The following is a 21261-nucleotide window of genomic DNA, read 5'->3' as shown; positions in this document are numbered from 1 at the left end:
TTTTGCATGTGGCTGTCAGTGTTCCCAACACCATTTATTGAAAAGACTTTCCTTTCTTCGTTGTATGTTCTTGGCTCCCTTGTCAAATATTAGCTGTCCATAAATGTGTGGGTTTATTTCTGGGCTCTTGATTCTGTTTCATTGATGTGTGTGTCTGTTTTTGTGCCAGTACCATGCTGTTTTGATGACAATAGCTTTGTAATATATTTTGAAATCACAGATTGTGATACCCCCTGCTTTGTTTATTTCTCAGGATTCATTTGGCTATTTGGGGTCCTTTGTTGTTCCATATAAATTTTAGGATTCTTTGTTCTATTTCTGTGAAAAATGTTGTTGGAACTTTGATAGGGATTGTGTTGAATCTGTAGTTTGCTTTAGGGAAGTATGGACATTTTAACAATGTTAATTCTTCCAATCCAAGAACATGGAATATCTTTCCATTTCTTTGTATCTTCTTCAATTTCTTTCAACAATGTTTTATAGTTTTTAGTGTACAGGTCTTTCACCTCTTTGGTTAAATTTATTCCTAGATATTTTATTCTTTTTGTAGCAATTGTAAATGGGATTGTATTCTTAATTTCTCTTTCTGCTACTTTGTTGTTAGTGTCAAAGTGAATTTTTGTTAAACAGGGGTTCACTGACAACAGGACAGAATTTGTAACATGCATATGTAATTGCTAGTAGAAAAAATTTAGCCCAGCCTTTCAGGGATGATCCCTCAGCTCCACACCAACAAATAATGCCAGAGATGCTCAGGAAAGATGTGATTCCCTGGTGAGAAGATAATAGGCACTCTTATCTTCCAGAACCCCTGGTTCTCTTCAACCTGCTTACATCTTTTTGGGTCAAGTAAACCACATTTTACAGAGATCTTTGTAAATGAGATTATGTCCTGTATCACTGTATCATATAGGAAATTGAAATACATTTTCATTGAAAAGTCAAAAAAATGAGGGCAAAATAAAACATTTTCAGGTTAATGAAAGAAAGAAAATCTGAGAATTTGCCATCAGCAAACCCTCACTGTGGAACATACTAAAAGTATTTTTATGTAATGTGAGCCCTAACAGAGGGTGTGAAAAACAAGGAAGAATATGATGACTTTATAAAATAATAATTATGACTTGTGGGTTTAAGATGTATTTCAAATAAATAACAGTAATAATATATAAGTTAGGGAGAAGCAAATAGAGTTAAAAGGTTTTAAAGACTTAAGAGTCAACATCCTGAATAAGTTTAGACTTTGATAAGTTAGAAATGAATATGTGAATTTCTGGAGTAATACTGAAAGAACATAAACGTGGTATATAACCCGCAAACTAGCAGATGAAGGGAGAAAATGGAATGAGAAAGAATATATAATAAATCCAAAAGAAAGAAGGGGGAATATGGAACATGCAGGGCAAATAAAAGGCAGAAAATAAGATCATAAATTTAAACTCAAATATTTAGCATATAAATAAGATATAAATTGACTAAATGATTCTTTAAAAATTACAGATATAAAAATATCTAATTCTATTATTATTTTTTTTTATTAATGTTATGATAGATTACAACCTTGTGAGATTTCAGTTGTACATTTTTGTTAGTCATGTTGTGGGTACACCACTTCCCCCTTTGTGCCCTCCCCCCACCCCCCCTTTTCCCTGGTAACCACTGATCTGATCTCCTTATCAATATACTAACTTCCACCTATGAGTGGAGTCATATAGAGTTCGTCTTTCTCTGACTGGCTTATTTCGCTTAACATAATACCCTCGAGGTCCATCCATGTTGTTGTGAATGGGCCAATTTTGTCTTTTTTTATGGCTGAGTAGTATTCCATTGTGTATATATACCACATCTTCTTTATCCAATCATCAGTTTCTGGGCATGTAGGCTGGTTCCACATCTTGGCTATTGTAGATAATGCTGCAATGAACATAGGGGTGCAACGGACTCTTGAGATTTCTGATATCAGGTTCTTAGGATAGATACCCAGTAATGGGATGGCTGGGTCATAGGGTATTTCTATTTTTAACTTTTTGAGAAATCTCCATACTGTTTTCCATAGTGGCTGTACCAGTTTGCATTCCCACCAACAGTGTATGAGGGTTCCTTTTTCTCCACAACCTCTCCAACATTTGTCGCTCTTGGTTTTGGATGTTTTTGCCAATCTAACGGGTGTAAGGTGATATCTTAGTGTAGTTTTGATTTGCATTTCCCTGATGATTAGCAATGATGAACATCTTTTCATGTGTCTATTGGCCATATTCATATCTTCTTTTGAGAAATGTCTGTTCATGTCCTCTGCCCATTTTTTGATCGGGTTGTTTGTTTTTTTGTTGTTAAGCAGTGTGAGTTCTTTGTATATTATGGAGATTAACCCTTTGTCGGATAAGTGGCTTGTAAATATTTTTTCCCAATTAGTGAGCTGTTTTTTGGTTTCAATCCTGTTTTCCCTTGCCTTGAAGAAGCTCTTTAGTCTGATGAAGTCCCATTTGTTTATTCTTTCTATTGTTTCCCTCAACTGAGGAGTTATAGTGTCCGAAAAGATTCTTTTGAAACTGATGTCAAAGAGTGTACTGCCTATATTCTCTTCCAAAAGACTTATTGTCTCAGGCCTAATCTTTAGGTCTTTGATCCATTTTGAGTTTATTTTGGTGTGTGGTGAAAAAGAATGGTCAATTTTCAATCTTTTGCATGTGGCTGTCCAGTTTTCCCAGCACCATTTGTTGAAGAGACTTTCTTTTCTCCATTGTAGGCCCTCTGCTCCTTTGTCGAAGATTAGCTGTCCATAGATGTGTGGTTTTATCTCTGGGCTTTCAATTCTGTTCCATTGATCTGTGGACCTGTTTTTGTACCAGTACCATGCTGTTTTGATCACTGTAGCTTTGTAGTATGTTTTGAAATTGGGGATTGTGATTCCGCCGGCTTTGTTTTTCTTGCTCAGGATTGCTTTAGCAATTCGCGGTCTTTTGTTGCCCCATATGAATTTTAGGATTGTTTGTTCAATTTCTGTGAAGAATGTTCTTGGGATTCTGATTGGGATAGCATTGAATCTGTAGATTGCTTTAGGTAGTATGGACATTTTAACTATGTTTATTCTTCCAATCCATGTGCATGGAATGTCTTTCCATCTCTTTATGTCATTGTCAATTTCTTTCAAGAAAGTCTTGTAGTTTTCATTGTATAGAGCCTTCACTTCCTTGGTTAAGTTTATCCCAAGGTATTTTATTCTTTTCGTTGCGATTGTGAATGGGATTGAGTTCTTGAGTTCTTTTTCTGTTAGTTCATTGTTAGTGTATAGAGATGCTACTGATTTATGCACGTTAATTTTATACCCTGCTACTTTGCTGTAGTTGTTGATTATTTCTAATAGTTTTTCTATGGATTCTTTGGGGTTTTCTATATATAAGATCATGTCGTCTGCAAACAGTGAGAGTTTTACTTCTTCATTACCTATTTGGATTCCTTTTATTTCTTTTTCCTGCCGAATTGCTCTGGCCAGCACCTCCAGTGCTATGTTGAATAGGAGTGGTGAAAGTGGGCACCCTTGTCTTGTTCCTGTCCTCAGTGGGATGGCTTTCAGTTTTTGTCCATTGAGTATGATGTTGGCTGTGGGTTTGTCATATATGGCCTTTATTATGTTGAGGTACTTTCCTTCTATACCCATTTTATTGAGGGTTTTTATCATAAATGGGTGTTGGATCTTGTCGAATGCTTTCTCTGCGTCTATTGAGATGATCATGTGGTTTTTGTTTTTCATTTTGTTGATGTAGTGTATCACATTGATTGAGTTGTGGATGTTGATCTAATTCTATTATTTTTACAAGAGATATATCCAAATATATCCAAACATAAGGATACAGATTGTCTGAAAGTAAAAGGTTGCAAGAAGATAAAGACACGTTTGGTTTTTTTTTAAAGATGGGCACCTGAATTAACAACTCTTGCCAGTCTTCTTTTCTTCTTCTTCTTCTTCTTCTCCCCAAAGCCCCCAGTACATAGTTGTGTATTCTAGTTGTGAGTGCCTCTAGTTATGCTAGGTACATATTTAGTCAGGGTTTAGTTGGGAAAACAGAAGCCTCTCTAGGCATTTTGAGTAAAGAGATTTATTTAATCCAGGGAATTAGAGGCTTACACATCTTTGAAATGGCTGGGTGATAAAGATCAGGGGGCTTTCACAGGAAATCTACTTTCAGGAAAGCAACAGCGGGTGATTTTCAGAAAATTAATGGCTGTTCCGTCTCATCCAGCCTCCAAATCTTGTGCAGTTGCCCCTCATTGGCAAAATTTAATCCAGAATCATAAAAAGAAAGAGATATGAGGAACTATAGTTCCAAGATTCCCCTTCAGAGCAGAGGTAAGTGCTGAAGCAGAGGTAAGTGATGATGCCAACTGATAACAAGCAACCCAGCCCCAAAGGAAATAGGTGTAGCTACATTAATATCAGACCAAAATTGACTAGAGATAAAGAGAATCACTTCATAATACAAAAAATAAAGATTCAATTCCCCAGGAAAATACAATATTTAAATTTGTACTTGCCTCATAACGAAGCCTCAAAATGTATAAAGCAAAGATTTAACAGAACTACAGGGAAAAATAGATACATCCACAGTCATATTGGATGGACTTTATATACCTTTCTCAGAAATAAAGAATTCAGCCAGGATATACAAGATATGAAAATATGAAGAAATTTGATTTAATGGACACAGATAGGGGACTGAGCCCAATAATTCCATTCTCTTCTAGCACACACAGAACATTTACAAATAATAACCATATCCTGGGCCATAAAGCAAATCTCAACCAATTTCTAAAAGCAAAATTGTACACAGCATATTTTATGACCTCAATGAAATTAAACTAGAAATCAACAACAAAGAAGTAATTGAAGTCATCATCATTTAAGAATCATACTTCTAAAAGACTCATGAGTCATAAAAATTAAGAAATATTTAGAACAAAATAACTATAAAAATATTGCATTTCATAATATGTGGGATCAACTAAAGCAGTATTTAGAGGAAAACTTATAGCCTTAAATGCAAGTATTAGGGGCTGGCCCCATGGCCGAGTGGTTAAGTTTGCGCAGTCCACTTCGGCGGCCCAGAGTTTCACCACTTCAGATCCTGGATACAGACATGGCACTGCTCATCAGGCCATGTTGAGGTGGCATCTCATGTGCCACAAATAGAAGGCCCCACAACTAAAATATACAACTATGTACTGGGGGGATTTGGTGAGAAAAAGCAATAAAAAAAAAAAGATTGGCAACAGTTGTTAGCTCAGGTGCCAATCTTTAAAAAAAAAATGTAAGTATTAGAAAAGCAGAAAGGCTGAAAATTAAATTACTAGACTTGAAAAACCAGACAATTATGCCCCATATTCAAGAGGAAAATCAATCAACAGGAAGAATACATTTAAGTAATTTAATTTAAACAATAGTTTTGTAAATATACTCAGTGGGGAAGGATTCATGAAGAATTCAGGGGTGGAGAGAAAAGAGAATAGGTAAGGGGGGGGGGGGGGGAGGAGAAAGGGGCCAATGAATATTAAAGAAGAGAGCTAGAGTTTAACGAAATGAACTCTGAAGGGCTTTCTTAGAATAGAGAAATTCTAATATTTTCTTTTGAATGATCTGCTGAAGAGTGGTTGATTCCTCTCCTCACCCCTCCAGTCTTGGTTAAGCATCTACTGAAAGAGCTGGCTCAGATTTGGGGTTGGGGTGAGAATCAAGAAAGGATTGTGTTGATGAAATTGAAGCTGAAAATTGGAGCAAGAGACAGCTGGTAGAGAAGTAAGACCCTGGGGCTTCATAGCCATTTCAGAGAAGCATAAGAATGCCCAAGGTATGGAATTGGGGTTCCAGCGGATTTTACCTAGACCTGAAGGGTGGTCCATCTGACATATTTTTATTCTATGTGTCAGAGTGAATTAACTTACAGTGAGGAACATAAAACTTTCCGACAGGTCCTTGACTTGCATATCCTCTCCCTGGGTGCAGATCTACCCGGGAAGCAGAACGCTAAGAAGAGGGCAGGCTGCTCGGTGAGTCTGGAGAAAAAAAGGATGTTCTGAATGGCCAGAGTCATCAATGGGACAAGCTGATACAGCCATGGCCACAAATGGGCCATTTTACACAATAATGAATGAGATTATGGGGGGATCAGGGTCACAAAGCTATTAAGTGACAGCTGGGATTTGAACCCAGGCTCATCTGACTCCAAGGCCTGCACTCCATCCCCTATATCACAGGGGGGGCCTTTCAGAGCGCTTCTCCCCTAGACAGTGCAGATGGCTCACATCTGCTTCAAATCATTGTCTCAGAAAAGAAAGGCACCAGCCTGGAATGGTGTCTCAGCCAGCCCATGCTGGGGCTCCTTGCAAGGCCCAGGGCCTTCTCCGGCAAAGGCGTATGATTTATGTCTGAATTTTGCTTTTTGTTGTCTGTATGTCTTCTGTCCTTGTTCCTTTATTCCTCCTTTACTGCCTTCTTTTGCACTGAGTGGATCTTTCCTAGTGTACCATTTTAATTACGTTGTTGATTTTTAACTATTTTTTTAGAGTAATTTTCTTAGTGATTGCTCTAGAAATTATAATGGACTTTTTAATCACAATCTCCTTCAGATTAATGTTAACTCCATACCAGTAGAATAGAGAAACTTTGCTCCAATTATAGCTTTATTCCCTACCCCCTTCTTTGGCAAAGATCTATGAAACATGCATCCCTGGGAAACTTCTGGGAAATATGATAAACTATTTGCAGTTTAATTACAAATACATATTAGCGAGCTGACAGCACGTTACTCAAAGTCATACAAAGTCACAATAAACCAAGTGCAGAGGTCAGGATAACCAACCGTTTTACTGATCCCTGTGCCTAAAGCTCTCCATTCCCTCGCGTATGCTGTGCAAGAACAGAAACACAGGTATTTGTGCAGTCGCAGGGGGAGAGGGTGGGAACCTCAGCAAGTCAGGCACCTCGAAGCAGTTGTGCAAGGCCGGACTGTAGCAGACGTTCAACAACTCCATGAAGAGCCCCTGACGTGGAGCTCATAGGGCACTAAGTAACGGGATGGGCATCTTCAGCTGAGATGAGACTGAGTAAGTCTTGAATGGAGTTCTGTTCCTGGTCACTGAGCTGTTGCTCTCTGGCTAGATCGAGGGCTCTCATGGCATATTCTTGTGCCTGGATTAGAATTGCAGTGGCAAAAGGAGGTCATCACAGGAAAGCATTACATTGGGAAGCCCCCTCCGCACCCAACCCTGGAAACATGGGAAAGGACCCATTAGCTTCTCACACCAGCCACTGAGCTCTTGTTGGGAACCTGTGAACACACACTTGGTCCTTACAGCCAGCCACACGTGTGCTGGGTGGGGCAGGGGGCACCAGAAAAACACACTGAGTTTGACAAACTAAGAACTAAGAAAGCACAGCTTCTTAGCAAAGCGAGCTCTTGGTAGGATCTTATAAGCCTTTTGAACCAACACTGGAAGGCACAGAGGTGCCAGGCACCACAAGTAAACTGCCATCCTGAGGGCCATGTGGCCCAGAGTGAGACTTGGACAGAGGCTTCACAGGACACCTTGGGACAGACTCTGGCGTGCCTGCCCTCCCACCTTCCCTCCCTCCCTCCCTTCCTTCCTCCTTCCTTTCTTTCAATAAATATTTGAATAATAATTCAAATTCAATTTGAATTCAATAATTCAAATGTCCAAATAATTTGAATAAGGAACTATTTATTGAATGGCTGCTATGTTCCTGATACTGTGACTACAGGCAGAAATTCCTGCCCTTGTGGAACTTACAGTGTAGTAGAGAGAGGGGAAATAAACAAGATATCTAAGTAAAACTGATAGTATCTTAAATAGTGATACATGCTAAGGGAAAAAAATAAACCAGGAAAGGGGGATGGGAAGCATCAGGGGTGGCAGTGGGGTTTCGTAATTTTAGACGGAAACTACAGGGAAAGCTTCATTGAAAAGAAGATAAGTGAGCAAAGACCTGAAGGAAATGAGGGCCAGTCTTGAGTAAACAGATGTGTCCCTTTTCTCTAAGGACCTCTGGTAGATCTAACACCTTGGGGTAATGATTTCCTAAGTATACAGCAGAAAATTGGACCCTGAACTGTAGAAAAGAGGTTCTGTCCAATGTAAACTTGGAAACTCACCCATCCCAGGTGGGGTTAGAGTCTCTCCTTTGAGCTCCCACAGTGCCCTGGGCTTCTCTATCACCTCTATTATAACCCACTGGCTGTGAGCTACTCCAGGCCCTGGTACACAGTAGGTGCTTAGTAAAAGTTTGCTGCAGAAAGGAAAGAAGGAAGAAAGGGACAGAGGAAGGGAGAGAGAGGGGAAAGGAATCTCAAATTTTCTGTGTCACCCACACAGAAAGGCTTCCGCTAATTGGCCCTCCCTCTCTCTGTCTCCTTACCTGCCTTATTTTTCTTTGTAGCGCTTTTCGCCATCTGAAGTTACATTAAACATTTATATGTTCACTTGTTTATTGTGACTTCCCCTCCTCCCAAAACACGTAAGTTCCACGGAGACAGGGAACTAAGCTGGAGCTTCACCACTGCAGCCCCAGGCCCTGAAACAGTGCCTTGCAAATGTAGATGCTCAATAAATACTTCAATGAATGAGTGAATCGGCTCATCAATAAATCAATAAACCTGAGATTTGCCACTTACTGTCTGTAAGAATTTGGACAAATAGTGGGCCCTCTCTGTGCCTCAGTTTCCTTACCTGCAAAGTGGGAATAATGAAACACCTACTTCATAAGGTTGGTATGAGAAATATGATAATTCATGTAAAATACCTAGACCAGTGTCTGGCATGTAATAAGCACTCAGAAACGATCACCTTTTCAGTCATTTCATGGCAACCCATTTCCACCTGGATCCCCCAGCAACAAGGAACTCACTAACTGAGCGTAGTTAGAGCTACTACACCATTCCTCCAAGGACTCCCCAGAGCCCTCATGTCCTGCCGACTTCCTAGCACCGCCCCAGCCTCAGTTTACCTATGCGACCCTGGGAAGGCTCCTTTGAAGGAAGAAGACAACCCAGTTTCCATTATGCAGGCTGGACTCAACAAATGAGAAATATGAGGAGCAACTGAACTTTTCTGGAGTGAGGGCTTACTCTGAGGGCAAAAACTAGTGTGACTGGGCAAAACATAGCTAAATTCAACCAGAGGCATTTCTCCATTTAAGACATGCTGCTTCTCTAGGGAAACTTGCCTTTGAAGAATTCATCATCAGGTGGTAAAGCATGACCAGGGTTTTCAGAACAAAGATAGTTTTTTGGGGGGCTGTGTCAGAGGTAGATTCTCGAATGTTCCAGATTGAAGTCAGGATCCGAATGGCTTCTGCTTCCTGGGCTTCATCTGCAGTGGAAAGGGAGGGAAGAAGAAACAGCCCTGGGGGCAACTGAGTCTCCCTCAGCGATAAGCACTGAGCTGTTCGGGCTCCAGGCCTTCTGAGGCCTCCTCACAGGGGCACTGGTGGAGGGAGCACAAAGCACAGGCAGTTCCTCAGCTGGAGAACTGCCACCCCGGGCTGAGCAGGAAGGTGGAATGTTCTCCAGCGCTGCCTCGCATGTCATTATCAGAGTAACCTAAAAAAATGTTCATTCCTACAGGTCCCAGAGTCGCTAGGGTTTCTCTCTTTCAGAGTCCTGAATCAGATCTCTCAGGCTCCCAGGTAGTGGGAATTCGTCACAGCAGGATCCCTTGGGTCCAGCTCAGCTTCTGCTCTACAGCAAGAGGAAGGAGCGGGGGCTTCTTACACCTGCAGCAGCTTCATCCTTCTCCCCTAAATCCACAGATGCTTAAGCAATAGCCTTCCACCTCCCCAACACGAGTCTGTCCACAACTTCCCCAGAAGTCTTTGGTCCTACTTTAGTCACTATTTATTGACTTATTATGAGTTATTATGGGCCAGGTACTTAACAGCACTTTTTAAGTACTAGGCTTAGAGAAAAAGACAAAAAACAACAGATACCACAATGTTAAGGTTGGATATCTGATTTCCAAGTTTTCTGCTTTAACGTGAACCACTTTTATAATGAGAGAAAACCCAATAAAGTTATTAATTTTTTAAACCTTAGCTCAAAACCTCTCCTCCAAGAAGTCTTCCCTCTTCCACACCATCCAACTATCCTCACCTCTTCGTGCTGGGACTCCCCTTGTAACATAATTGGTACTCACAGAAATTTTCTTTTGGTATTTCACATGGGTTCTGTCGCACCGCCTACACTGTATGTCTTTTTTTAGCAGAAACTAGATCCTCTGTCTCTTGTCATTATCTCAGGGGGAATGATGTTGTACAGTGCTACTCAACACTCAGCCCTTTGGGGAGCCCGGGGGCAGTGAGATGAATCAAACTCAGCCCTGCCACTGAGAAGCTCGCCGTCCAGTAAAGGAAGAAGATAACACAGCAGAACAAATAAATGAGCAATGCGCCATCTGCGCAGTCTGCCTCGGCTGGTGTGCCCTGGAGGGATAACACCAAGAAATGGATGCTCTGCACGAATCACAGGGGCCTCTGGCAGGGTATTTTCCCCTCCAAATCCGTCCTTTATTAATCCCCTGAAGGGCTGTGTGTGATGCTAGGGATCTGAATTCTTCCCAACACTGGTCAAATCCCTTTAAGGCCCTGTCTCAGTTTCTCCATCAGCAAAATGGGGAAGATGGCTCTGATGTGTTCCATGGCAGGGACAGCCGCTCTCCCTCTTGGGGCAAGGCCTGTGGATTAGGAGGGATGACGTCACTGCTCTGCTTCTTAGGGAGAGCTGCCACTTACCCAAGCCAGTGTCGGTCTCAAATCGTTTGCCCAGTAAATCTATTTGTTGGATGCGAGCCTGCGAGAGGACTTGATAGTGATTGTTCAAATATTTATTCCAGATCTCAGAGACCTGTTGGGAAAGGAGATGGCAATCAGACAAGCAGGCCAGACCTTAGCCATCGGACCCACCAGTTGAGAGGGCAGCACCTCTGGCCAGGTTTCCTGACTGTCTGCAGACTCCCTCTCTCATTGTGCCCAGAGGCAGGGGGAGCCTTAGGAGCCCAAACAGACCTGGCCAAAGTGAGTGTGACAAGCATTGGGCAGCAAAGGGCAGGAGGCAGGCTGATTGGGGGACAGCCCCGGTGGAGTCTAATAATAATAGCTACCATTTGTTGAGTGCGTACAACGAAACCTTTACATCCTCACAACATCCCAATTGAGGTCATATTCTCATTATTCCCATTTAATAGATAAATAAACTGAGGCTCAGAGAAGTTAAGATCACAGTTGACTTTGGTGAGAGCTGCCATGTGGCACAGCCAGGATTTATATTCAAGTCTGTCTGACTCCAAAGCTCATTTCTTTTTGGCTACACCACAATGCTCCTTCCTCACAGTCGGGCCTAAAATATGAATAAACGGTCACAGGATGAGCGCCTATATCATACACAGAAATGGTTGGTTGCTAAGTGAAGTGTTTCTGTATGAAAATAACCAACATTTTAATATATTGGAAACAGCTTCGAATATTTTACATGTAAAGATAGAAATTGTAAAATACTCTCATGTTCTTTGATCCCTGCATAGAACATTTCAGCAATAATTTTCCCTTAAAATCTTATCTCCTCCTCTATCACACACCTCAGTATGCTTGCTCCTATGGGGATGACAGAGCATAGGGCAGTCTGTTTGGTTCTTATTGACCCATCATTTATTATTTGTTAACTGCCCTATGGATACTAAGGACAGGTCTATTTTGGTAGTGGGGAAGCAGGAAGAAAGAAAAGTGGAATATATCATGTATCAGGCTACGTGACATGGGGCAAGTGACTTCATCTCTCCGCCCCAAATTTCTCATGAATGGTCTGATACTGGTTGTAAGATACAAGGCCTAAGTGTCAAGGCTCAGCTTCCACATCCCCCAGCTCACCTTGGTGTACAGTGTGTCTGCCCGGTCCAACTTTTTAAGGCCATAGAAGATATTAGCTAGGTGGAAATAGCCTCCTGAGGTCCTGATGTCCTCTGTTCCAAATGCACAACTGGCAAAATAAATCTATAGCAGAAGGAAGAAGATTACTAGAGTTCTCTTTGTAAATCATACATCTGATAAAGAACTTGTATCCAGAATACATAAAGAAAGTTACAACAATTAAAAAATGGGCAAAGGATCTGAATAGACATGTCTCCAAAAAGATATCCCAATGGTTAATAAGCACATGAAATGATGCTCAAAATTATTAGTCATTAAGGAAGTGCAAAATAAAACCACAATGAGAAACAATTTCACACACATTAGAATGGCTATGATCAAAAAGGCATAAAATAACAAGGATTGGTGAGGATATAGAGAAAATAGAACCCTTGTACATTGCTAGTGGGAATATGAAATGGTACAGCCTCGGTGGAAAACAGTCTGGCAGTCCTCGAAAAGTTAAACATAGCATTATTATATGAGCCAGCAATTCCATTCTTAGGTAGACACCCAAGAGAAATGAAAACGTGTCCACACAAAGACTTATACACAAATGTTCATAGCAGCATTATTCATCATAACCAAAAAGTGGAAACAACCTAAATGTCCATCAACTGATGAATCGATAAACAAATCATGGTATATCCAGGTGACGAAATACTACTCAGTAATAAAAGGAATAAGGTATTGAGACAACCACACGATGAATCTCAAAATAATGACACTAAGTGAAAGAAGTCAGAGGCAAAAGACCACATATGATTCTGTTTATATGAAATGTCCAGAAAAGGCAAATCTAGAGAGACAGAAAGCGTTTGCCTGGGGCTGAGAGTGGGAATGAGAAATGACTGTAAGTGGATATGAGGGATTTCTTTGGGGCGATGGAAATGTTCTAAAACTGGACTGTGCTGACGGTTGCAAAACTCTGTAAATTTATTAAAATCATTGAACTGGACATCTAAAATGGGTAAATTTTAGGGTATGTATCAATAAAGCTGTGTTTTGTTTTGTTTTGTTAAAAAACCTAGGCTGAGGAATCGAGCTTGATCTAATTCTGTGTGGCGCAGCTCAAGACAGATGTGCCTCTGCTCAATTTATTGGAGGGGTCAAGTATAAAAAGAAAGCACAAATGAAGAATTATCTCATTCATTCAGAATATTAAAATGTATTAGTCAGGCTCCAGGTGGAAACAGATGGCACCCTCAAAAGGATTACCTGAAGACAGTTTAATGAAAGGATTATTTACAGAGGTGTAGAAGAGTTAAGGAACCAATGAGAGCTGGGGAAGCATGAGGGACCATCAACAGCAAGAAACTATTACCATCCTGCCTCCTGAAGGAGCCAAGGGAGAGAGCAGGGTCACCAGGGCAGAGCTAGAGCAATGAAAAAGGCTACCACACATGGGCTGTGGCCACAGAGGAACACGGCCCCGGCCAGAAGTGGGCTGGGGCAGAAAGGCAGCAGAGAGAGTAAATGCCCAACCTCTCTCCTCTCCCAACCTCCACTCCCCTGCCATGCCTCTCACTCTCCAAACCCAACCAAGGCCAGAGAGCAATGGAGTCCAGGTTGTGTGGTCTGTAGAGGCCAGCCTCCCAGGGCCGAGGAGGGGCAGAGAATGGATTTGGGATGAGGGGACATGGAGAATAACCAGCACAAGAATGTTTCCAGTGACTTTACGGGCCTTGTGCAGTGGCGGCAACGAGAGGGAGAAGTGCCCAGTGAGGAGGCTGAAGAGAGAACCATCCTGTGTGGAGAACACAGTCTGACCCTAACCTCATCCAGATTTCAGGCTCAGGAACTCTTCTCTCTGATAACATCATCCAATACTGAAATCCTAACAGAAACCTAGATAACCCTCATCATCCTATCTAACATTTGCAGAGTGTTATAGTCTAGAAAGCACTTTCATACACCTTGAGCTCATTCAAATTTAATAGCCACACTCTGAACTAGAGACAGTGATGTTATTTATAAAAATAGTCGCCAAAGTGCTGCACATGCATTGTTCTGTTTTAATCTCTGCAATGACTCAATGAGGCAGAGACTAGCTTATGATTTCTGTCTTACCGGTGATGAAAGAAGTTAAATAATTTGTCCAAGACTATGCAGCTGGTGAAACGACAGAGCTGGAAGTGGAATAAAGCCCTGTCCTAACCAGTATGCTGTTCTGCAACCCTTTATCCAGCAAGTGACGTTGTGGAAATGATGTGACCTGGCCAAGGTCACACAGCCAGGAGAGGAAAGGCTTGGACACAAATTGATAAAGTTGCGTTCTCGCTAATACCCAACCAGTCAGTTGTAAACAGAAAGTTTTAGAGAAATGCTCAGTTAACAAACACACAAAAAACTAAACAGAGCTGTTCTCAGAAACATTCACGTGTTATAATTTCACTTGTTTACATCATTAGCCAGATGATAACGGGCTTCCTCATAGTTTTCCTTAGCCATATAGAGAAGTCCCAGGTTCCGATGCAGTAACGAGTGGGTGGCATAAGGGCATTCAGTTGACTTGAGGACTGTCCACTGGGCTTGGCATAGATATTCCTCAGCCTGGACAATCCGGCCCAGACCTGCCCAAAAGAAGTAAAGAAGGTTATAATTCATATCCTGGCCAGAGAACACATGATGAAACATGAGTCCTCACACACTCACTCATTTATTGATTACTCAAACATTTATTGACACATAAAAACTTGTACACGAATGTTCACAGTGGCCTAGTCATAATAGCCAAAATAGAGAAACAAGTTGAATGTCCATCAGCTGATGAGTAGATATACGAAATGTGGTCTATCCAAATCTATGAGTGGAATATCATTCAGTCACCAAAAGGAATGGAGTACTGATAGATGCTCAACATGGATGAACCTGGAAAACATTATGCTAAGTGAAAGAAGCCAGACACAAAAGGCCACATATTGTGTGATTCCACTTACATGAAATGTCCAGGATAGGTAAATCCACAGAGACAGAAAGCAGATTAGTGGTGGCCAGGGAATGTGGGTGTGGAGAAATGGGATGTGACTGCTAATATGGTATGGGTTCCATTTGGGGGTGACTAAAATGTTCCGGAATTAGATGTGGTGATGGTTGCACAATCTTATGAATACACCAAAACCATTGAATTGTATTTTCAAAGGGTGAATCTTATGGTAGATGAATTATGTCTCAATTAAAAAATACATGTATATGTATACTTAGTTCCTTTTATGTACCAGGCCTTGTGTTGAGTGATGGAGATTCAAAGATGGATTAAAGCCATTACCTTTGAAAAATTTACAGCCAAGTTGGGGGACATGAGTGGGGAACACATGCGTGATGTGAAAACAAATATATTTATAACACAGTGTAAGTGCAATGATAGTAACATCATAAAGTTTGCAAGTGGCAGAGAGTAGGATGTGTTTAATTCTATGGATGGGGTGGACAGGACACGGAGTGAGGAGAGGCATGGTGAGTGCTGTGGACTGAATGTTATGTTTAATTCATATGCCGAAGCCCTAATCCCCAAAGTGATGTATTTGGAGGTAAGGCCCTTGGGAGGTAATTAGATCCAGAAAGTGGAGCCCTTATGAATGAGATTAGTGCCTTTATAAGAAGAGACACAAGAGAGAGGATCTCTCTTTTGGCCACGTGAGGATACAGTGAGAAGGTGGCTGTCCAGAAGCCAGGAGGTGGGCGCTCCTCAGATACTGAATTTGCTGGTACTTTGATCGTGGACATCCAGCCTCCAGAACTGTGAGAAATAACTGTGTATTGTTTAAGCCACTGAGTCTATGATATTTGTTATAGCAGCTGAGCTGACTTGCATGATGGAGCTTGATACATGTGGAAAAAAAAAATAGAGCATTTTAAGAAAAGGAGAAAGAATTGGATTTAGATTCAGAAGGGTCTTCTGGAGCCAGTGTGGAGGAGGGAACAGAGGGGAGGGAGAAAAGCGGAAGGCTCACTGGAAGGCTTCTGAAACAGTTCAGACAAGCCCTGACAAGAGCCCGAATAAGCCAGTGAATGAAGGTGGAGCAGATCAAGAGACATTTAGGAGCTACAATGGACAACCCATAGTTACTAAGTGAAAATCACCTTCGTTTCTAATATTCAGATACTGTTGACACTTTGTTTAGCTGTAAAGATACATAATGGTTTCCTGTTTGCCTCCTAGGGAGGTTGTCAGAACTGAAGAGAAAACTACTCTGACAGCCTTCTGCAGGGGAGGAGGCATGCCCTGGGTATGAAGTATTTCCTATTATGGATGCTGCAGCAGAAATGGCACCAATAAAGGGTCAGGAGATGAGGACATAAACCTCTCATAAGTCAACCTTCTGTTCTTCTCTGTCCTTCCTCCCAGGCCTAGTTCACAGGTAAGCATGGTTTTATTCTAGTTGTAATCACATGGCACTGAATTAAAGGGGAGAGGTAAAGAAGAAGCAATCCACAGAAGGAAGCAAGTAGCTTTGCTTGACCAAAGCTCAAACTAAAATGGGAAAATACTAGTTTAGAAGCAAGGGGCCTAGGTCCATGATCCTGGCTCATGTGAACATGGCAAGTCACATCTTCCATTTGGGTTTTGTCTATAAAATGAGAGCTTTAGACTGAGACCTTCTCAAATTTAAAGAAGCAAGTGACTCTTAGCTAAGATTGTTTAGATGGGGAAAAGATTGGTAGAGGGCATTGACATACATCGGAAATTTTAAATGTTCATTGTCCAGTTCTTATTCCAAGTAATGCCAAAGAAAGAAGGCTCGAGGCCAAGCTGAACCAGCAACTACAAACATCAATCCCAAAGAAAAAGGCCTATTTGGGAGAAAAACTATGAGGTTGAAAATTCAGAAAGCGGGCCATAGTGAGGTAAGAGGAATGGGCTGTTAGGAGCAGGTCAGAACTAAGATTGTGACCAGTGAGTGGTAAGTTTAGGCATGGCCTCTTGTATATACACTGCTCGCCTGGAGAGGTGTAGGGTGGAGTGGAGGTAGTGGAGACATAAAGCTGCCAAAGGAAGTGAGACTATCCTCAGGGGTGATTTTAACAGTCACGGAGTAGGTACAGGAAGGACAGCCAGGAGCAATGGCACTCATCTGAAGGGGGAGACAACAGCCTTACACTGGCTTAGTGGCAGATCTGAGAGACATAACGGGGGAAGATTTTGCAGCCCTTGGTGATGAAAGGAAAGGAGCACAGAATAAAGTGGTCACAGGTGATTCAAAGGTGTGGCTGTGAGCACCCAGCAGAAGAGAAGGGAACCAGTACTTGCGGTGGGCCAGCTATTTGCCGTGCACTATGCTAGGACATTGGCATTTATGATTTAAGTCTGCCAACCCCCTGTGAAAGAAATGGCAGAGGAGGGATTTACAGAGGAGGAAACTTCATTCGTTCACTTAACCATATATTCATCCTATTTGAGTCTCTACTACTCTGCTAGATGCTCTGCGCTTGCTGGTGAATAAAACAGATGTGATCCCTGACTTTAAGGAGCTTACAATTAAGTGAAGTAGGTACACAAGAAACAAATGAAAAATGAAATTCTATGAAGGAAATGAACAGAGCACAGTTATCAAGAAAAAGCAGGGAGAGGGGTCAGCCCAGTGGTGCAGCAGTTAAGTTCGCATGTGGTGGGTCAGCGGCCCAGGGTTTGCCGGTTCGGATCCCAGGTGTGGACCTACGTACTGCTTGTCAAGCCATGCTGTGGCAGGCGTCCCACATATAAAGTAGAGGAAGATAAGCACGGATGTTAGCTCAGGGCCAGTCTTCCTCAGCAAAAAGAGGAAGATTGGCAGCAGATGTTAGCTCAGGCCTAATCTTCCTCAAAACAATAACAACAACAACAACAAAAGAAAAAGCAGGGAGAAACCTATTTTGGATGATTAGGGAACACCTCTCTGAGAAGGAGACATTTAAGCAGGAAACTGAAGGTTGCAAAGAAGTCAGCCATGGAGAAAAGAGCATTCCAGGCAGAAGGAACAGTATGTGTGAGGGCCCTGAGGTGAGAAGGAGCTTGATGCCTAGGGTCACCAACCAGTAAAGAAGGAGTTGGAATGTGAACCCAGGTTCTCCGGGTTCCAAAGCACTGACAGCGTTGGGGCAAGATAAGTAAGGTGGCTCCTCTTTGAAGTGTTACTGAAAATATCATCTCTAGTTGATTAAAATTCCAAAGTTTTACCAAAAAAAAAAAAAAAAAAGCTGAATACCCCTTATTTTCCATTCCAGTCTGGAGGAATCTCTAAGATGGGAAAGAGGCATGTACACAAGGGATATGATTTATTTAGACTTTCCAGAAGGTTGGCAAGGCTTTAAATCAATGACTGTGGGAGTTATAGTGAAACCTTCCATTTACACAGAACTTTCCAGCTTGCAAAGCACTTTCATGTTCATTACACACGAAGTCATTTAATGCTCAAAACAATCCTGTGAAGAGGGACTCAAATTTCACAAGTGCCCACACAGTGCCCACTAGGTGTCAGGTACTGTGAGAGGAGTTTTTGAGTACCTTCTCTGTACTAAGAAGCACCGTTCTGGGTGTGCAGACACTATGATGAGTAAGAACAGATAGAGTTAGGGATCTCCCTGAGCTTATGGTCTAGTGGAGGAGAGATTTTAGTTAAATAATCTCGTCAACAAATGTATGATTATTATTGAGGTAAGTGCCCAGAAAAAAGCAAGAGGTTTCTAAGTGGGTACATAAAAAAGAGACCTGACCTAGTCTGGGGACTTGGGAAAAGCTTCTGGACAAGGGGGTGGTAACTCTTGAGCTGAGACCTGAAGGATGAATTAGGAGTTAGTTAGGTGGAGGGGAGGGGAGGGGAAGTGGGGAGAGTGCCTGGGGAAGAGCCTTCTAGAGCAGGGGAGCATCACAGTGCCTCCGAGGAACCCAGAGAAGGCCAGTGTAACTAAAAGGGAGAAAGAAAAGAATGCGAGATGAAGCGAGAGAATTCATAAAGGCTGGACCGAGCAGGGCCTCACAGGTTGCTTTAGGAATTTGGTCTTTATTTGGTGGAGCAACTTGAACACATTTTGTGTGGAGGCCAGATTGGAGGGGGGCCCAGAGAAGACGTGCATAGACCCGTTAACAGGCAGTCGTCCAGATGAGAGGCAATGAGACTCAGCCAAGGTGACGTTTCTAAAATCCCATAGCTAGTCAGTGTCAGAAATAAACAGAACCTGGGCTGTGTTTCCTTGTCCAGTGCTCTTCCCAAGAGTTTTGGAGGAGGGACTGTCTGGAATGGGGAGTCAGGCCTGAGCAGAGTGAGGAGGACATTCTTGCAGTTAAGTAGCCTGGTATCCCCATACCAGAGCCCAAACCAGTGAGAAGGGGATCCATGTAGAAGAGGCAGCCCAGAATGAGGAGTCAGAGCCCACGCGGGGAGAGGAGGGCGTCTGCAAGAGGAAAGGATGGGGTTGGAGGTGGGAGATTGGTTCCTACAGGGGCATTCATTAAATATATAAATATATTAATGAAAAGGGAGCTATGAATATGAATGGGAGAAAATGAGATTGAACTCTGTGGTAGCATTGGACTGGATTTGGATGTACTGGTATGGGTCCATGGTCGTATATATATATATATATATATACACATATATATAGAAAGAGAGAGGGAGAGATACAGATATAGATATATAGAAGTAAATTTTGATGTAATGTGTGTATACATACCCATATTATTATATTTACACATATTCCCTAACTCTGTCCACTGAGAAGGCCTGGGAGCAGTCATACCCTATTATCAACGCATATATCCAGTGCACAACTCTTGGCTTCTGAATTCCATTTTCCACCAAAAGAAATCAAGGTTCCTTGGAGGCATGTTCCGGAAAGCAGGAAAATGATCAAAGAACAAAGGGGATGTGTCAAGGAGACACAGAAGCCAGCTTGAAGGGGCTGCCACTTGCCAAATCAAAGACAGTTTGAGCATCAAATTAATGATAGTAATGGATTATAACCCATTGAGTAAAACAGAAGACCAAAAGTCTATATGATATAAATAAATAAATGAATACATTGAAAGTTTGATGAGGAATGGGATATTTATATAGTTTCAAAATACCTCCCCATATAATACTTATTAACTGCAAAGAGGGGAAAGAGCAACTCTACAGAGAAGCTTGGAAGATACCACCTTAATAAAGTAACTTAAATGGACATCATCAGTAATGGAACAAATAGAAAACATGTGCCAACTTAGAAGATGGGATGAGACGAACACAGCATCGCTTCTGTGATATTACTGCCAAAGATACATCACCTGAATCAGGTCATGAGAAAACATCAGAGAAACCCAAATGGAGGGACATTTTATAAAATAATTGGCCTTTAATCTTTAAAAGTGTCAAAATCATAAAAGTCAAGGAAAGATTGAGGATCTGTTCCAGAATGGAGGAGACTAGAGAGACATGGCAACAAAATGAAAAGCATGATTCTGAACTGTATCATTTTGCCATGAAAATGTTATTGGGACAATTGGAGAAACTCGAATAGGGTCCGCTTGGTGGATGATAGCAGGTGATGGTTGTATTGTGGTTGTGAAGGAGAATGTCTGCAGGAAATACACACTGAAATACTCAAGGCATAGGGCATGAGCCAAGCAACTTACTTTCAGATAGCTCAGGGAAAAAAGGTCTTTGCATTGTATTTCCAAGAGCTTAACTGCTTAAAAAGTTGGTTTTTAAAAAAATAGTGGCTATTAAGATGCATAAAGTGGTAGGACAGTACCTAAAACACTGTAGATGCTCAAAAATGTTAATTCCCCTCAAAAATGCTAATTCTCCTCTTATAGCAAACACCATGTAGGCTGTCTGCCAAGTCTGTGCTCTTACTCTCAGAACTGCCTCTCCCATCTACAGGAGCCAGTTGCTATATTCCTGTTTGAACTGTGTGACCTTGACACAAAGGTAGATAAAGGTAGGTACCACTCTCAAGCTGACTCAACACAATTCTTTCTTCTAGGAATTTAAAATTGGAAATCAAATGCTAATTAGTTTCCTTTACCCACCTTGAACCTGCAGGACTTGTAAATTCAATGTAAATTCAGCTACATCTGACATCTAGGGGTAGCTGTCTTCTGCAGTAAGCATAGGGTAGAAAAATTTGGTCTGCAGAGACGGAAGATAAAGCCGATGTGGAGAGAGAAACAGAGACAAGAGACAAGGCACGGGAGAGAAACTGAGAGCAGCAGCCTTAGTTTGTTATAGCATTCTCATTCTAGTACCTCATGAAGCCTCAATTCCCCCGGACACTCCAGTGTCCTAATAAATTTCCTCCTTTTGCTTAGATCAGCTTGAGTGGATTTCTGTCAG

The 21261-nt window shown here is 41.7% G+C and overlaps 1 protein-coding gene across 14 annotated transcripts in view; it reads right to left on the bottom strand.

Annotated features, from left to right (window-relative positions):
- Positions 1 to 6439: 6439 nt before the first annotated feature.
- Positions 6440 to 21261, bottom strand: part of ZMYND12 (zinc finger MYND-type containing 12) — a 35466-nt gene continuing 20644 nt past the window's right edge. For 8 of the 14 annotated variants that reach the window (XM_070510153.1, XM_070510149.1, XM_014867340.3 and 5 more), the window contains 5 exons: positions 14372 to 14541; positions 11930 to 12052; positions 10799 to 10910; positions 9236 to 9381; positions 6440 to 7183 (listed from right to left, as the gene is read on the bottom strand). In XM_070510153.1, coding sequence (XP_070366254.1) covers positions 7058 to 7183; positions 9236 to 9381; positions 10799 to 10910; positions 11930 to 12052; positions 14372 to 14541 — 677 coding nt within the window. In that variant the 3' untranslated portion in view covers positions 6440 to 7057. Of the gene's footprint in view, positions 7184 to 8165; positions 8300 to 9235; positions 9382 to 10798; positions 10911 to 11929; positions 12053 to 14371; positions 14542 to 21261 lie in introns of all 14 variants that reach the window. The other 6 variants (XM_044770550.2, XM_044770552.2, XM_044770549.2 and 3 more) reach the window with 3 other exon arrangements.

The sequence above is a fragment of the Equus asinus genome, chromosome 5, assembly GCF_041296235.1.
Source record: "Equus asinus isolate D_3611 breed Donkey chromosome 5, EquAss-T2T_v2, whole genome shotgun sequence".
NCBI classification, from domain to species: domain Eukaryota; kingdom Metazoa; phylum Chordata; class Mammalia; order Perissodactyla; family Equidae; genus Equus; species Equus asinus.
Note: the sequence above shows the minus strand (reverse complement) of the source record. Positions and strands in the feature narration are given on the sequence as shown.